The sequence below is a fragment of the Petromyzon marinus genome (assembly GCF_048934315.1).
Source record: "Petromyzon marinus isolate PM22_M1 ecotype Great Lakes invasive population chromosome 80 unlocalized genomic scaffold, UKy_Petmar_22M1.pri1.0 chr80_unloc.2, whole genome shotgun sequence".
Taxonomy (NCBI): Eukaryota; Metazoa; Chordata; class Hyperoartia; order Petromyzontiformes; family Petromyzontidae; genus Petromyzon; species Petromyzon marinus.
The window spans coordinates 678,507-696,738 of NW_027422630.1; the positions used below are offsets into that span (position 1 = coordinate 678,507).

At 53.7% G+C, this 18,232-nt stretch overlaps 1 protein-coding gene across 1 annotated transcript; it reads right to left on the bottom strand.

Moving 5' to 3' along the window:
* Positions 1–32: 32 nt before the first annotated feature.
* On the bottom strand, positions 33–16,966 carry LOC142908338 (uncharacterized). The gene is made up of 6 exons (XM_076058896.1): positions 16,914–16,966; positions 14,643–15,739; positions 13,758–13,813; positions 8,658–10,697; positions 2,153–4,225; positions 33–114 (listed from the first exon to the last, which is right to left on the bottom strand). The coding sequence occupies exons 1-2, from the start codon at positions 16,964–16,966 to the stop codon at positions 14,794–14,796; spliced, it is 999 nt and encodes a 332-aa protein (XP_075915011.1). The 3' UTR covers positions 33–114; positions 2,153–4,225; positions 8,658–10,697; positions 13,758–13,813; positions 14,643–14,793.
* Positions 16,967–18,232: the final 1,266 nt, after the last annotated feature.

Genomic DNA, 18,232 nt, shown 5'->3' on the forward strand with positions numbered 1-18,232 from the left:
CCCCCACTACCCCCTCCCCCCACCCCCCCTACCCCCCACCCCCCACGTGGTGCTCCCTGACTGCTGCTGCTGGGGCAAGCGCGAGGCAGCGGCGACTCTGACCTGCAGGTCGCCCTGTGGGAGGGGGGGGGGGGCACGGAGGGGGGGGGGGCGAGGGGGGGGGGTCAGAGGTCATGGCCACTGAGACAGCTTTTCCTATTTATCGCTGGCAACAATCACAATCAAGCACTCTGTGTGAGGAAGGGCTTCTGTCTGCATTGACCACAAGCACTGTGGGTAATGCAGACACAATTCCTTGTTGCTGATGATGATGATGCTGCTGCTGATGATGATGATGCTGATGGTGATGATGCTGATGGTGATGATGCTGCTGCTGCTGCTGATGATGATGATGATGCTGATGGTGATGATGATGATGCTGCTGCTGATGATGCTGATGGTGATGATGCTGATGGTGATGCTGCTGTTAATGATGTTGCTGCTGATGATGATGATGCTGATGGTGATGATGATGTTGCTGCTGATGCTGATGCTGCTGCTGATGATGGTGATCATGATGATGATGCTACTGCTGCTGATGCTGCTGATGATGCTGATGGTGATGATGATGATGCTGCTGCTGATGATGCTGATGGTGATGATGCTGATGGTGATGCTGCTGTTAATGATGTTGCTGCTGATGATGATGATGCTGATGGTGATGATGATGTTGCTGACGATGCTGATGCTGCTGCTGATGGTGATGATGATGATGATGCTGCTGTTGATGATGATGATGATGCTTATGGTGATGATGCTGATGATGATGATGCTGTTGATGATGATGATGCTTATGGTGATGATGCTGATGGTGATGATGCTGATGATGATGATGCTGATGGTGATGATGCTGCTGCTGATGATGATGCTGATGGTGATGATGCTGCTGATGATGATGATGCTGATGATGATGATGCTGATGGTGATGATGATGATGATGCTGCTGTTGATGATGATGATGATGCTTATGGTGATGATGCTGCTGATGATGATGATGATGCTGATGATGATGATGCTGATGGTGATGCTGCTGATGATGATGATGCTGCTGATGATGATGATGATGCTGATAATGATGTTGCTGCTGATGGCTCTTACCGCCCTAATTGGCAAAAAAAATTCCAAAAAACAAAAATACCAAAAAAATATATCTACTGACGAACACCAGGATAGGTGAGTTGGTGAGTGAGTGGGTGAGTGAGTGGGTGAGTAGGTGAATGGATGGGTGGGTGAGTGGGTGGGTGAGTGAGTAGGTGAGTGAGTGAGTGGGTGGGTAGGTGAATGGATGGGTGGGTGAGTGGGTGGGTGAGTGAGTAGGTGAGTGAGTAAGTGGGTGAGTAGGTGAATGGATGGGTGGGTGAGTGATTGAGTAGGTGAGTGAGTGAGTGGGTGAGTGGGTGAGTGAGTAGGTGAGTGAGTGAGTAAGTGGGTGGGGTCGTTGAGTGGATGGGTGGGTGAGTGGGTCGGTGGGTGGGTGAGTGGGTCGAAAAAGCTATCAGGAGAGGCTGGAAAATTTCACTCACCCACCCATTCACTCACTCACCCACTCACCCATACACGTGTTTGTGTCTGTGTGTGTCTGTGTGTGTCTGTGGGTGTGTGTGTGTGTCTGTGTATATCTGACTGTGGGTGTGTGTCTGTGGGTGTGTGTGTGTGTCTGTGGGTTTGTGTCTGTGGGTGTGTATGTGTGTGTCTGAGGGTGTGTATGTCTGTGGGTGTGTCTGTGTGTGTGTCTCTCGGTGTGTGTCTGTGTGTGTGTATGTGTGTGTCTGTCTGTGGGTGTGTGTGTGTCTGTGTGTGTCTGTGGGTGTGTGTGTGTCTGTGGGTTTGTGTCTGTGGGTGTGTCTGTGTGTGTGTGTGTCTCTCGGTGTGTGTCTGTGTGTGTGTGTCTGTGTGTGTCTCTCTGTGGGTGTGTGTGTGTCTGTGTGTGTCTGTGGGTGTGTGTGTGTCTGTGTGTGTCTGTGTGTGTCTGTGGGTGTGTATGTGTGTGTCTGTGGGTGTGTGTATGTATGTGTGTGTCTCTCGGTGTGTGTCTGTGTGTGTGTGTCTGTGTGTGTCTGTGGGTGTGTGTGTGTCTGTGTGTGTGTCTGTGGGTGTGTGAGTATTCAATCACCATCTTCTGCTGAACACGAGGGTTTGCATAGTTGGAGTCAGCGATCCAGGGTTGACACAGCGAGGCATCACAACATAACAACAACATCACAACAACATCATCAACAACATAATCAACATTATGATCGTCAACATCATAAACATCATCATCAACAACATCATCATCAACATCATCAACATCATCAACATTGTGATCATCATTAACATCATCATCAACATCATCATCAACAACATCATCATCAACATCATCACAACACCCAGACCCAGTGTTGAACCCAGGTTCTCAGGGTCTCTGACAGGGCCATAGTGAACCCCCTGAGAGACACAGAGAGACATCCAGACCCAGTGTTGAACCCAGGTTCTCAGGGTCTCTGACAGGCCCATAGTGAACCCCCTGAGAGACACAGAGACACCCAGACCCAGTGTTGAACCCAGGTTGTTAGGGTCTCTGACAGGGCCATAGTGAACCCCCTGAGAGAGACACAGAGAGACATCCAGACCCAGTGTTGAACCCAGGTTCTCAGGGTCTCTGACAGGCCAATAGTGAACCCCCTGAGAGACACAGAGACACCCAGACCCAGTGTTGAACCCAGGTTCTCAGGGTCTCTGACAGGCCCATAGTGAACCCCCTGAGAGACACAGAGACACCCAGACCCAGTGTTGAACCCAGGTTCTCAGGGTCTCTGACAGGGCCATAGTGAACCCCCTGAGAGACACGGAGACACCCAGACCCAGTGTTGAACCCAGGTTGTTAGGGTCTCTGACAGGGCCATAGTGAACCCCCTGAGAGAGACAGAGACACCCAGACCCAGTGTTGAACCCAGGTTGTTAGGGTCTCTGACAGGCCCATAGTGAACCCCCTGAGAGACACAGAGACACCCAGACCCTGTGTTGAACCCAGGTTCTCAGGGTCTCTGACAGGGCCATAGTGAACCCCCTGAGAGAGACACAGAGAGACACCCAGACCCTGTGTTGAACCCAGGTTGTTAGGGTCTCTGACAGGGCCATAGTGAACCCCCTGAGAGAGACACAGAGACACCCAGACCCAGTGTTGAACCCAGGTTGTTAGGGTCTCTGACAGGGCCATAATGAACCCCCTGAGAGACTCAGAGACACCCAGACCCAGTGTTGAACCCAGGTTCTCAGGGTCTCTGACAGGGCCATAGTGAACCCCCTGAGAGATACACAGAGAGACACCCAGACCCAGTGTTGAACCCAGGTTCTCAGGGTCTCTGACAGAGCCATAGTGAACCCCCTGAGAGAGACACAGAGACACCCAGACCCAGTGTTGAACCCAGGTTCTCAGGGTCTCTGACAGGGCCATAGTGAACCCCCTGAGAGAGACACAGAGACACCCAGACCCAGTGTTGAACCCAGGTTGTTAGGGTCTCTAACAGGGCCATAGTGAACCCCCTGAGACACACAGAGACACCCAGACCCAGTGTTGAACCCAGGTTCTCAGGGTCTCTGACAGGGCCATAGTGAACCCCCTGAGAGAGACACAGAGACGCCCAGACCCAGTGTTGAACCCAGGTTCTCAGGGTCTCTGACAGGGCCATAGTGAACCCCCTGAGAGACACGGAGACACCCAGACCCAGTGTTGAACCCAGGTTCTCAGGGTCTCTGACAGGGCCATAGTGAACCCCCTGAGAGACACAGAGAGACACCCAGACCCAGTGTTGTACCCAGGTTGTTAGGGTCTCTAACAGGGCCATAGTGAACCCCCTGAGACACACAGAGACACCCAGACCCAGTGTTGAACCCAGGTTCTCAGGGTCTCTGACAGGGCCATAGTGAACCCCCTGAGAGAGACACAGAGACGCCCAGACCCAGTGTTGAACCCAGGTTCTCAGGGTCTCTGACAGGGCCATAGTGAACCCCCTGAGAGACACGGAGACACCCAGACCCAGTGTTGAACCCAGGTTCTCAGGGTCTCTGACAGGGCCATAGTGAACCCCCTGAGAGAGACACAGAGACACCCAGACCCAGTGTTGAACCCAGGTTGTTAGGGTCTCACCTTCATCTTCCTCCACTTCACCCGGTACTTCAGGTGCAGATTCGTCATCTTGCGCGGCTGTGGATCGAGATGGTCGATTAATCGATCGCCAATAAACGATTTATCGTGGATCGATCAAGAACCGATAACCAATTGACGATTGATCACAATCGATCTTTACTAATCGGATGTTGGACCGAGACGTCGATTGATAGATAATTGATAGAGGAGTAATGGGTAACACATGGATAATTAATAATTGATTAATCGTAATCGATCATTGACAATAGGTTAATTAACCAAACGTCAATATAATCGATTCGTCGATCATCCACAATCGATTATCGCTCGACAGCGAGTGGAGGAATAATCGATTATTCAGGGAACTATCGATTGAAATATTCGATTAATCAATAATGATTACGTAGTTTCTTAATCGATAGAGAACAATTGATCAGTCAATCCAGGGCACCTGGGTACGTGTTGTACACCTAGCCTGGCACACCAGTACAACCCATGGCACCTGCAGGGTCTATCACGTGACCTCCTCCTGCACCTAGCCTGGCACAGCAGGCAATCCATGGCACGTGCAGGGTCTGTCCCGTGACCTCCTCATGCACCTAGCCTGGCACTGCAGGCAACCCATGGCCCCTGCTGGGTCTGTCACGTGACCTCCTCCTGCACCTAGCCTGGCACTGCAGGCAACCCACGGCCTCTGCTGGGTCTGTCACGTGACCTCCTCCTGCACCTAGCCTGGCACAGCAGTCAACCCGTGTCACCTCCTGGATCTGTCACGTGACCTCCTCCTGCACCTAGCCTGGCACAGCAGTCAACCCACGGCGCCTGCAGGATCTGTCACGTGACCTCCTCCTGCACCTAGCCTGGCACAGCAGGCAATCCATGGCACGTGCAGGGTCTGTCCCGTGACCTCCTCCTGCACCTAGCCTGGCACAGCAGTCAACCCACGGCGCCTGCAGGATCTGTCACGTGACCTCCTCCTGCACCTAGCCTGGCACAGCAGTCAACCCGTGTCACCTCCTGGATCTGTCACGTGACCTCCTCCTGCACCTAGCCTGGCACAGCAGTCAACCCATGGCCCCTGCTGGGTCTGTCACGTGATCTCATCCTGCACGTAGCCTGGCACAGCAATCACCACATGGCACCTGCTGGGTCTGTCACGTGACCTCCTACTCCTGCACCTAGCCTGGCACAGCAGGCAACCCGTGTCACCTCCTGGGTCTGTCACGTGACCGCCTCCTGCACCTAGCCTGGCACAGGAGCCCTGCCAGAGGCTACCTGGGGGAGCTTTGTCTGTGTCTCAGCACTTGCCCCTACAGCCCTGCCAGAGGCTACCTGGGGGAGCTTTGTCTGTGTCTCAGCACTTGCCCCTACAGCCCTGCCAGAGGCTACCTGGGGGAGCTTTGTCTGTGTGTCTCAGCACTTGCCCCTACAGCCCTGCTAGAGGCTACCTGGGGGAGCTTTGTCTGTGTCTCTCAGCACTTGCCCCTACAGCCCTGTCAGAGGCTACCTGGGGGAGCTTTGTCTGTGTCTCTCAGCACTTGCCCCTACAGCCCTGCTAGAGGCTACCTGGGGGAGCTTTGTCTGTGTCTCTCAGCACTTGCCGCTACTGCCCTGCCAGAGGCTACCTGGGGGAGCTTTGTCTGTGTCTCTCAGCACTTGCCCCTACAGCCCTGCCAGAGGCTACCTGGGGGAGCTTTGTCTGTGTCTCTCAGCACTTGCCCCTACTGCCCTGCCAGAGGCTACCTGGGGGAGCTTTGTCTGTGTCTCTCAGCACTTGCCCCTACAGCCCTGCCAGAGGCTACCTGGGGGAGCTCTGCCTGTGTCTCTCAGCACTTGCCCCTACAGCCCTGCCAGAGGCTACCTGGGGGACCTTTGTCTGTGTCTCTCAGCACTTGCCCCTACTGCCCTGCTAGAGGCTACCTGGGGAACCTTTGTCTGTGTCTCTCAGCACTTGCCCCTACAGCCCTGTCAGAGGCTACCTGGGGAACTTTGTCTGTGTTTCTCAGCACTTGCCCCTACTGCCCTGCCAGAGGCTACCTGGGGGAGCTTTGTCTGTGTCTCTCAGCACTTGCCCCTACAGCCCTGCCAGAGGCTACCTGGGGGAGGTTTGTCTGTGTCTCAGCACTTGCCCCTACAGCCCTGCCAGAGGCTACCTGGGGGAGCTTTGTCTGTGTCTCAGCACTTGCCCCTACAGCCCTGCCAGAGGCTACCTGGGGGAGCTTTGTCTGTGTGTCTCAGCACTTGCCCCTACTGCCCTGCTAGAGACTACCTGGGGGAGCTTTGTCTGTGCCTCTCAGCACTTGCCCCTACAGCCCTGCTAGAGGCTACTTGGGGGAGCTTTGTCTGTGTCTCTCAGCACTTGCCCCTACAGCCCTGCCAGAGGCTACCTGGGGGAGCTTTGTCTGTGTCTCTCAGCACTTGCCCCTACTGCCCTGCTAGAGGCTACCTGGGGGAGCTTTGTCTGTGTCTCTCAGCACTTGCCCCTACAGCCCTGCCAGAGGCTACCTGGGGGAGCTTTTTCTGTGCCTCTCAGCACTTGCCCCTACAGCCCTGCCAGAGGCTACCTGGGGGAGCTTTGTCTGTGTCTCTCAGCACTTGCCCCTACAGCCCTGCCAGAGGCTACCTGGGGGAGCTTTGTCTGTGTCTCTCAGCACTTGCCCCTACAGCCCTGCCAGAGGCTACCTGGGGGAGCTTTGTCTGTGTCTCTCAGCACTTGCCCCTACTGCCCTGCTAGAGGCTACCTGGGGGACCTTTGTCTGTGTCTCTCAGCACTTGCCCCCGAGGGGATCTGCACTAAGAAAGCCAATCAACATTCCTGGGTTTGGGCTAAATTTACCCACCACTACCACTCTCACCACCACCATCACCACCACCACCACTACCACCACCATCACCACCACCCACTCCACATTCCCGAGTGGACGGCGAACAAACACTCCAGCAAGGTGACATTCCACGGCTGAGTGGATCTAGGGGCGAGACGGTGCCGAGTGCAAGGGTGGTGGTGGTGGGGGTGGAGAGGTCAAGTGAAGGTCACAGCACCCCCTGGGATACAGAGACAAAGCTCCCCCAGGTAGCCCTCTAAGCAGGGCTGTAGGGGCAAGTGCTGAGAGACGCAGACAAAGCTCCCCCAGGTAGCCCTCTAAGCAGGACTGTAGGGGCAAGTGCTGAGTGACACAGACAAAGGTCCCCCAGGTAGCCTCTAGCAGGGCTGTAGGGGCAAGTGCTGAGAGACAGACAAAGCTCCCCCAGGTAGCCTCTGGCAGGGCTGTAGGGGCAAGTGCTGAGACACAGACAAAGCTCCCCCAAGTAGCCTCTGGCAGGGCTGTAGGGGCAAGTGCTGAGACACAGACAAAGGTTCCCCAGGTAGCCTCTGGCAGGGCTGTAGGGGCAAGTGCTGAGACACACAGACAAAGCTCCCCCAGGTAGCCCTCTAAGCAGGGCTGTAGGGGCAAGTGCTGAGAGACACAGACAAAGCTCCCCCAGGTAGCCTCTGGCAGGGCTGTAGGGGCAAGTGCTGAGATGCACAGACAAAGCTCCCCCAGGTAGCCTCTAGCAGGGCTGTAGGGGCAAGTGCTGAGACACACAGATAAAGGTCCCCCAGGTAGCCTCTAGCAGGGCTGTAGGGGCAAGTGCTGAGACACAGACAAAGCTCCCCCAGGTAGCCTCTGGCAGGGCTGTAGGGGCAAGTGCTGAGACAAAGACAAAGCTCCCCCAGGTAGCCTCTGGCAGAGCAGTAGGGGCAAGTGCTGAGACACAGACAAAGCTCCCCCAGATAGCCTCTAGCAGGGCTGTAGGGGCAAGTGCTGAGAGACACAGACAAAGCTCCCCCAGGTAGCCTCTGGCAGGGCTGTAGGGGCAAGTACTGAGACACAGACAAAGCTCCCCCAGGTAGCCTCTAGCAGAGCTGTAGGGGCAAGTGCTGAGAGACACAGACAAAGCTCCCCCAGGTAGCCTCTGGCAGGGCTGTAGGGGCAAGTGCTGAGACACAGACAAAGCTCCCCCAGGTAGCCTCTGGCAGGGCTGTAGGGGCAAGTGCTGAGACACAGACAAAGCTCCCCCAGATAGCCTCTAGCAGGGCTGTAGGGGCAAGTGCTGAGAGACACAGACAAAGCTCCCCCAGGTAGCCTCTGGCAGGGCTGTAGGGGCAAGTACTGAGACACAGACAAAGCTCCCCCAGGTAGCCTCTAGCAGGGCTGTAGGGGCAAGTGCTGAGAGACACAGACAAAGCTCCCCCAGGTAGCCTCTGGCAGGGCTGTAGGGGCAAGTGCTGAGACACAGACAAAGCTCCCCCAGGTAGCCTCTGGCAGGGCTGTAGGGGCAAGTGCTGTTAGTAGCAGCAGCACCGGGAACTGGGTGGCCAGCACCACGCCCGGCCGCCTTTGTCTCTCCCCCAGTGCTAGCGATGTTCACTACACACAGCACCAGACACTCATTTGAGGCTGAGTCGACCTAGGGGAGGCCCACGACCGGTCCAGATAATCGTCACCTGGGGTGTTGGCTGTGAGCCGGAATCGAACTTGGGTCGCCGGATTTGTAGCGCAGCATAGCGCTAACCACTACACCCACCGCTCCCCACGGACACACAGACACACACACACGGACACAGACACACAGACACACACAAAGACACAGACACACACACATACAGACACTGACAGACACACGGACACACAGACACACGGACACAGACACACGGACACACAGACACACAAACACACAGACACACATACACTAACAGACTCACGGACACACGGACACGCAGACACACGGACACACAGACAGACACACGGACAGACACAAAGACACACAGACACACGGACACACAGACAGACACACGGACAGACACAAAGACACACAGACACACAGACATACGGACACAGGGACACACACACGGACACACACACAGACATACAGACACACGGACACACGGACACACAGGCACACAGACACACGGACACACAGACACACGGACAGACACACAGACACACGGATACACGGACACACACACAGACATACAGACACACGGACACACAGACACACGGACAGACAGACAGACACAGACACACGGACAGACACACAGACACACGGACACACAGACACAGACACACACAGACACACACAGACACAGACATACAGACACACACACAGACACAAACACAGACACATGGACAGACACACAGATAGACACGGACACACGGACACACAGACACACAGACACACACAGACACACAGACACACACACAGACACACGGACAAACACACAGACACACAGACACACAAACACACACAGACACACACGGACACACAGACACACACAGACACACACAGACACACAGACACACACACAGACACACACAGACAGACACACAGACACACGGACAAACACACAGACTCACGGACACACGGACACGCAGACACACAGACAGACACACGGACACACACAGACACACGGGCAGATAGACAGACACACAGACACGCAGACACACACACACACACAGACACACACATACAGACACTGACAGACACACGGACACGCAGACACACGGACACACAGACACACGGACACACAGACACATGGACACACAGACACACGGACACACAGACACACGGACACACAGACACATGGACACACAGACACATGGACACACAGACACTGACAGACTCACGGACACACGGACACGCAAACACACGGACACACAGACAGACACACGGACACACAGACAGACACACACATACACACAGACACACACATATACACAGACACACACATATGCACATACATACAGACTCATACAGATACATATAGACACACACAGACACACGGACACACACAGACACACAGACACACGGCCTCACACACAGACACACAGACACACGGACAGACACACGGACACAAAGACACACGGACAGACAGACAGACACACAGACAGACAGACAGACACACGGACACACACACAGACACACAGACACACAGACAGACACACGGACACACAGACACACGGACAGACAGACACACAGACACACATACAGACACATGGACACGCACACAGACACACACGGACACGCACACAGACACACACAGACACACAGACAGACACACAGACACGCACACAGACACACACAGACACACAGACACAGACACACACAGACACACAGACAGACACACAGACAGACACACGGACACACAGACACACGGACACACAGACACACAGACAGACACACGGACACACAGACACACAGACACCAGACAGACACACGGACACAGACACACAGACACATGGACACACGGACACGCAAACACACAGACAGACACACGGACACACACAGACACACAGACAGACACACACAGACACACACACAGACACACACACACAGAGACACACACACAGACGGACACACACGGACACACACGGACACACACAGACACACACACAGACAGACACACACACACAGACGGACACACACGGACACACACGGACACGCGGACAGACCGACGGAGGGTCACGTGGTCTCACCTTCCTCCTCCCTGCAACACACACGAGTTGAGAACCTGGTTACCATGGAGACCAGAGCGGCGGTGGTGATGATTGCCATGGTTACTGTGGTGACGAGGTGGCTGTTGCTACGCAGGGGGCTCGTGGTGACGCTGATGATGACGACGATGACGCTGTGCTGCTGATGATGCTGCTGATGATGATGATTCTGCTGATGACGATGATGACGATGATGCTGATGATGCTGACGATGACGCTGATGACGACGATGATGATGCTGCTGCTGCTGATAATGATGCTGATAATGCTGATGATGATACTGATGATGGTGATGCTGCTGCTGCTGATGATGCTGATGATGATGCTGCTGCTGCTGCTGATGATGACGATGACGATGCTGCTGCTGATGATGTTGATGATGATGCTGATGATGCTGCTGCTGATGATGCTGCTGCTGATTATGATGCTGCTGATGATGATAATGATGCTGCTGCTGATGATGCTGATGATGATGATGCTGCTGCTGCTGCTGATGATGCTGATGATGATGCTGCTGCTGCTGATGATGATGCTGACGATGATGACGATGACGTTGATGACGACGATGATGATGCTGCTGATGATGCTGCTGATGATGCTAATGATGATGCTGATGATGATGATGCTGCTGCTGCTGATGATGATGATGCTGACGATGATGACGATGATTATGATGTTGATGATGATGCTGCTGATGAAGCTGATGATGATGATGATGCTGACGATGATGACGATGACGATGCTGCTGATGATGATGTTGATGATGATGCTGCTGCTGCTGCTGATGATGCTGACGATGATTATGATGTTGATGATGATGATGCTGCTGATGATGATGCTGCTGATGATGATGCTGCTGCTGCTGATGATGATGCTGACGATGATGACGATGACGATGCTGCTGCTGATGATTATTGATGATGATGCTGCTGCTGCCGCTGCTGATGATGCTGCTGATGATGATGCTGATGATGATTGTGATGATGCTGTTGATGTTGATGTTGCTGCTGATGCTGCTGCTGCTGATGGTGTTGATGATGATGATGCTGATGATGATGATGCTGCTGATGATGCTGCTGCTGATGATGCTGATGATGTTGATGCTGCTGATGATGCTGCTGCTGATGATGATGCTTCTGATGATGTTTATGCTGCTGATGATGATGCTGTTGATGTTGATGCTGATGATGATGATGCTGATGATGATGCTGATGATGATTGTGATGATGCTGTTGATGATGCTGCTGCTGCTGATGCTGATGATGATGCTGTTGCTGCTGCTGATGATGCTGACGATGATGACGATGACGATGCTGCTGATGTTGATGCTGCTGTTGATGATGCTGCTGATGATGATGTTGATGATGATGATGCTGCTGCTGATGATGTTGATGATGATGCTTCTGATGATGTTGATGCTGCTGCTGATGATGCTGATGATGATGCTGTTAATGTTGATGCTGATGATGATGCTGCTTCTGTTGATGATGCTGCTGATGATGATGCTGCTGCTGATGATTCTGTTTATGATGATGCTGCTGCTGATGATGTTGATGATGACGACGATGATGCTGATGCTGATGTTGATGCTTCTGAAGATGATGATGCTGATGATGATGATTCTGCTGCTGATGATGTTGATGATGCTGCTGCTGATGATGCTGATGATAATGATGCTGATGCTGCTGATGATGCTGATGATAATGATGCTGCTGCTGCTGATGATGCTGGTGATGCTGCTGCTGCTGATGATGATGTTGATGATGCTGATGATGATGCTGCTGTTGATGATGATGCTGCTGATGCTGCTGCTGATGATGCTGCTGATGCTGCTGCTGATGATGCTGATGATGTTGCTGCTGATGATGATGCTGTTGATGATGCTGCTGCTAATGATGCTGATGATGATGCTGTTTATGTTGTTGATGATGATAATGCTGCTGATGATGATGTTGACGATGATGATGATGCTGCTGATGATGATGCTTCTGATGATGATGCCGCTGCTGATGCTGCTGATGATGTTGATGCTGCTGACGATGATGCTGCTGATGATGTTGATGATGATGCTGCTGATGATAATGCTGCTGATGATGATGATGCTGCTGCTGCTGCTGATGATGATGATGCTGATGATGATCCTAATGATGATGATGATACTGTTGATGTTGATGCTGCTGCTGATGCTGCTGCTGCTGCTGATGATGCTGCTGCTGATGATGCTTCTCATGATGATGATGCTGATGATGATGATGCTGCTGCTGATGATGATGCTGCTGATGTTAATGATGTTGACGCTTCTGAAGATGATTGATGCTGCTGATGATGATGTTGCTGATGCTGCTGCTGATGAAGCTGTTGATGATGCTGCTGATGATGCTGCTGATGATGATGCTGCCGCTGATGATGCTGATGATGATGCTGACGATGATGACGACGATGATGATGCTGCTGCTGCTGCTGATGATGCTGCTGCTGCTGATGATGATGATGTTGATGATGATGCTGATGGTGATGCTGATGATGATGCTGCTGATGATGCTGCTTATGATGATGCTGCTGCTGATGATGTTGATGCTTTTGAAGATGATGTTGATGCTGCTGCTGATGATGTTGCTGATGATGATGCTGATGATGAATATGCTGCTGATGATGATGACTATGATGATGCTGATGATGATGATGTTGATGCTTCTGAAGATGATGTTGATGCTGCTGGTGATGATGTTGCTGATGATGATGCTGATGATGAATATGCTGCTGATGATGTTGACGATGATGATGATGCTGCTGCTGATGATGATGATGCTGCTGCTGATGATGCTGCTGATGATGCTGCTCAAGATGATGCTGCTGATGATGCTGATGATGATGCTGATGCTGCTGATGATGAGGCTGCAGATGATGATGAGGCTGATGATGCTGCAGATGATGATGCTGATGATGATGTTGATGATGATGATGATGCTAATGATGCTGCTGATGATGCTGCTGCTGATGATGATGCTGCTGATGATGCTGATGATGATGATGATGCTGTTGATGTTACTCACTCCGCTACCTCCTCCTCTTCATCGTAAACTTCTTCTTCAGACATCGCCGAAGGTTCCTGCAGAGATCATCAGCCTCAGTTCAAGTCCGGACGAGAGATGTTGACTACCTCGCCTGGTACACAGGAGGTCCTGACTAGAGATGTTGACTACCTCGCCTGGTCTACAGGAGGTCGTGGGTCCTGACGAGAGATGTTGACTACCTCGCCTGGTCTACAGGAGGTCGTGGGTCCTGACTAGAGATGTTGACTACCTCGCCTGGTCTACAGGAGGTCCTGACTAGAGATGTTGACTACCTCGCCTGGTACACACGAGGTCCTGACTAGAGATGTTGACTACCTCGCCTGGTCTACAGGAGGTCGTGGGTCCTGACGAGAGATGTTGACTACCTCGCCTGGTATACAGGAGGTCGTGGGTCCTGACTAGAGATGTTGACTACCTCGCCTGGTCTACAGGAGGTCCTGACTAGAGATGTTGACTACCTCGCCTGGTCTACAGGAGGTCGTGGGTCCTGACTAGAGATGTTGACTACCTCGCCTGGTCTACAGGAGGTCCTGACTAGAGATGTTGACTACCTCGCCTGGTCTACAGTAGGTCGTGGGTCCTGACGAGAGATGTTGACTACCTCGCCTGGTACACAGGAGGTCCTGACTAGAGATGTTGACTAATCACCTGGTACACAGGAGGTCCTCACTAGAGATGTTGACTACCTCGCCTGGTCTACAGAAGGTCCTGACTAGAGATGTTGACTAATCACCTGGTACACAGGAGGTCCTGACTAGAGATGTTGACTACCTCGCCTGGTACACAGGAGGTCCTGACTAGAGATGTTGACTACCTCTCCTGGTCTACAGGAGGTCGTGGGTCCTCACTAGAGATGTTGACTACCTCGCCTGGTACACAGGAGGTCGTGGGTTCGTCATCACGCGTTCAGAGGAGTTGCCTGTTAATGTGTCCACGTGGTAATCCACTTTGTTAAAGCTGCTATCGTTTGTGATGTTCACGCGGAGTCTGAACAAATGACTCAGCGAGGGCCTTACTACCTGGTACAAATTACTAAATAAATAGTGAAAAGTTCACGGTACTGATGATGGTGCTGATGATGGTGGTGCTGCTGATGATGATGGTGGTGCTGATGATGATGGTGCTGCTGATGGTGCTGATGATGATTTACATTCCTTAATGATGGCCGTGTGTGTGTGTTTCTCTCTGTCAGTGAGTGGGTGGGTGGGTTGGTGAGTAGGTGAGTGAGTGGGTGAGTGAGTGGGTAAGTAGGTGAGTGTGTGGGTGATTGAGTGGGTGGGTGAGTGGGTGAGTGGGTGAGTGTGTGGGTGAGTGGGTGAGTGTGTGGGTGAGTGAGTGGGTGAGTGGGTGGGTGAGTGAGTGGGTGAGTGAGTGAGTGGGTGAGTGGGTGAGTGTGTGGGTGAGTGAGTGGGTGAGTGGGTGGGTGAGTGGGATGGTGGGTGAGTGGGTGGCTGAGCGGGTGGGTGAGTGGGTGGGTAAGTGGGTAGGTGAGTGGGAGGGGGAGTGGTTGAGCGAGTGACTGGTTGTGTGAGTGAGTGGGTGGGTGACTGGGAGGGTGAGAGGGTTGGTGGGTGAGTGGTTGAGTGAGTGAGTAGGTGAGTAGGTGGGTGGGTGAGTAGGTGGGTGAGTGGGTGGGTGAGTAGGTGGGTGGGTGAGTGGGTGGATGAGTGGGTGGGTGAGTGGGTTGGTGGGTGAGTGGTTGAGTGAGTAGGTGAGTGAGTGGGTGGGTGAGTGGGAGGGTGAGTGAGTGGGTGAGTGGGTTGGTGGGTGAGTGAGTGGGTGAGTGAGTGGGTTGGTGGGTGAGTGAGTGGGTGAGTGAGTGGGTGAGTGAGTGGGTTGGTGGGTGAGTGGGTGTGTGAGTGGGTGAGTGGGTGAGTGGGCGGGTGAGTGGGTGGGAGAGTGGGTGGGTGAGTAGGTGGGTGAGTGTGTGGGTGAGTGAGTGAGTGGGTGAGTGAGTGTGACTCACACACTCACTCACACAGACTCACACAGACTCACACAGACTCACACAGACTCACACACTCACAAAGATAAAGACAAAGATCCCCCATATAGCCTTAACAGACTGTAGGGGCAAGTGCTGTTAGCGAGCACCTATGAAGGCCGGAACGGTACACGAGGGGGTGGGTGGCCAGCACCACGCCCGACCGCCTTTGTCTCCCTAGTGGCAATGTTTACACACCGCACCAGGTACTCATTTGAGGCTGAGTCGACCTAGGGGAGGCCTGGGACCGTTTCAGATAATCGTCACTGGTGTTGGCCGTGAGCGGGAATCGAACCCGGGTCGCCAGGTTCATAGCGCAGCGCGCTAACCGCTACACTACCGCTCCCCACTCACACACTCACACACACTCACACACACTCACACAGACTCACACACTCACCCACTCACTCACACAGACTAACACACTCACACACTCACACACACTCACACACACTAACACACTCACACACTCACTCACACAGACTCACACACTCACACACTCACACACAGACTCACACTCACACACTCACTCACACACTCACTCACTCACTGACTCACACTCACTCACTCACACACCCACTCACACACACTCACACACTCACTCACTCACAAACACTCACTCACACACACACTCACACACTCACTCACTAACACACTCACTCACACACTCACTAACACACTCACACACTCACCCACACACACACTCACTAACACACTCACACACACTCACACACTCACTAACACACTCACTCTCACACTCACTCACTCACGCACTCACATACACTCGCTCACTAACACACTCACCCACACACTCACCCACACACTCACCCACCCACTCACTCACACACTCATACAGACTCACTCACTCTCACACTCACTCACTCACGCACTCACATACACTCGCTCACTCACACACTAACTCATACACACTAACTCACACACACCCACACACTCACACACACAGAGAGAGGCTGTCACTGACCACAGAACTGCGTCGAGATGAGCTAAGGGCCAGGCTAGCAGCTACAGCCCTGTGGGGTAGCCCCCCTCTTATAGACCCACAGCCCCCCACAGCCCCCCAAAGACACCCACAGACACCCACTCCCCCACCCACCCACCCAATCCCCCCACCAACCCATCCACCCACTGACCCTTTCAAACTCTGGTGCACCATCACCCACAGTCTCTCATAAACACCCCACATCTCTCCTTAAGTTCCACAATCACCCACCCACTAACTCACCCAATCACCCACCCATCCACTCACCCAATCACCCACCCACCCACCCACTCACCCACTTAACCAGTCACCCACCCACTAACTCACCCAATCACCCAACCACTCACCCACTCACCCAATCACCCACTCACCCAACCACTCACCCACCTACTCACTTATCCACCCACCAAATCACCCACTCACATACCCAACCACTCACCCACGCACCCACTCACCCACCCAACCACTCACCCACCCATTCACCCAATCACCCAATCACCCACCCACTCACCCACCTACTCACTTACCCAACCACCCACTCACCCAATCACCCACCCAAACACTCACCCACTCACCCACCCAACCACTCACCCAACCACCCAACCAATCACCCACCCACTCACCCACCCACTCACCCACCTACTGACCCAACCACCCAACCAATCACCCACCCACTCACGCACCCACCTACCCACCCACCAACTCACTTACCCACCCACCCACTCACTTACCCACCCACCCACTCACTCACCCAACCACTCACCCACTCACCCAACAACTCACCCACCCACCCACTCACCTACCCGCCCACCCATTCACCCAACCACTCACCCACTCACCCACCCACTCACTTACCCACTCACTCACCCAACCACTCACTCACTCACCCACCAACTCACCCACCCACCCACTCACCTACCCGCCCACCCACTCACCCAACCACTCACCCACTCACCCACCCACTCACTCACCCACCCACTCAACCACTCACTCACCCACCACCTACCCACTCACCCACTCACCTACCCACTCACCCACCCACCTACCCACTCACCCACCCACCTAACCACTCACCCACTTACACACTCACCCAACCACCCAACCACTCACCCACTCACCCGCCCACCCAACCACTCAACCACTCACTCACCCAACGACTCAACCACGCACTCACCCACCCACTCACCCACCCACTCACCCACCCACTCACCCACTCACCCGCCCACCCACTCACCCACCCACTCACCCACACACTCACCCACCCCCCCTTCTCACTCACCCACCCACCCACCCACTCACCCAACCACTCACCCACTCACTCACCCACCTACTCACCCAACCACCCAACCAATCACCCACCCACTCACGCACCACCTACCCACCCACCCACTCACTTACCCGCCCACCCACTCACTCACCCACCCACCGACCCACCCACCCACCCAATCACCCAACCAATCACCCACCCAC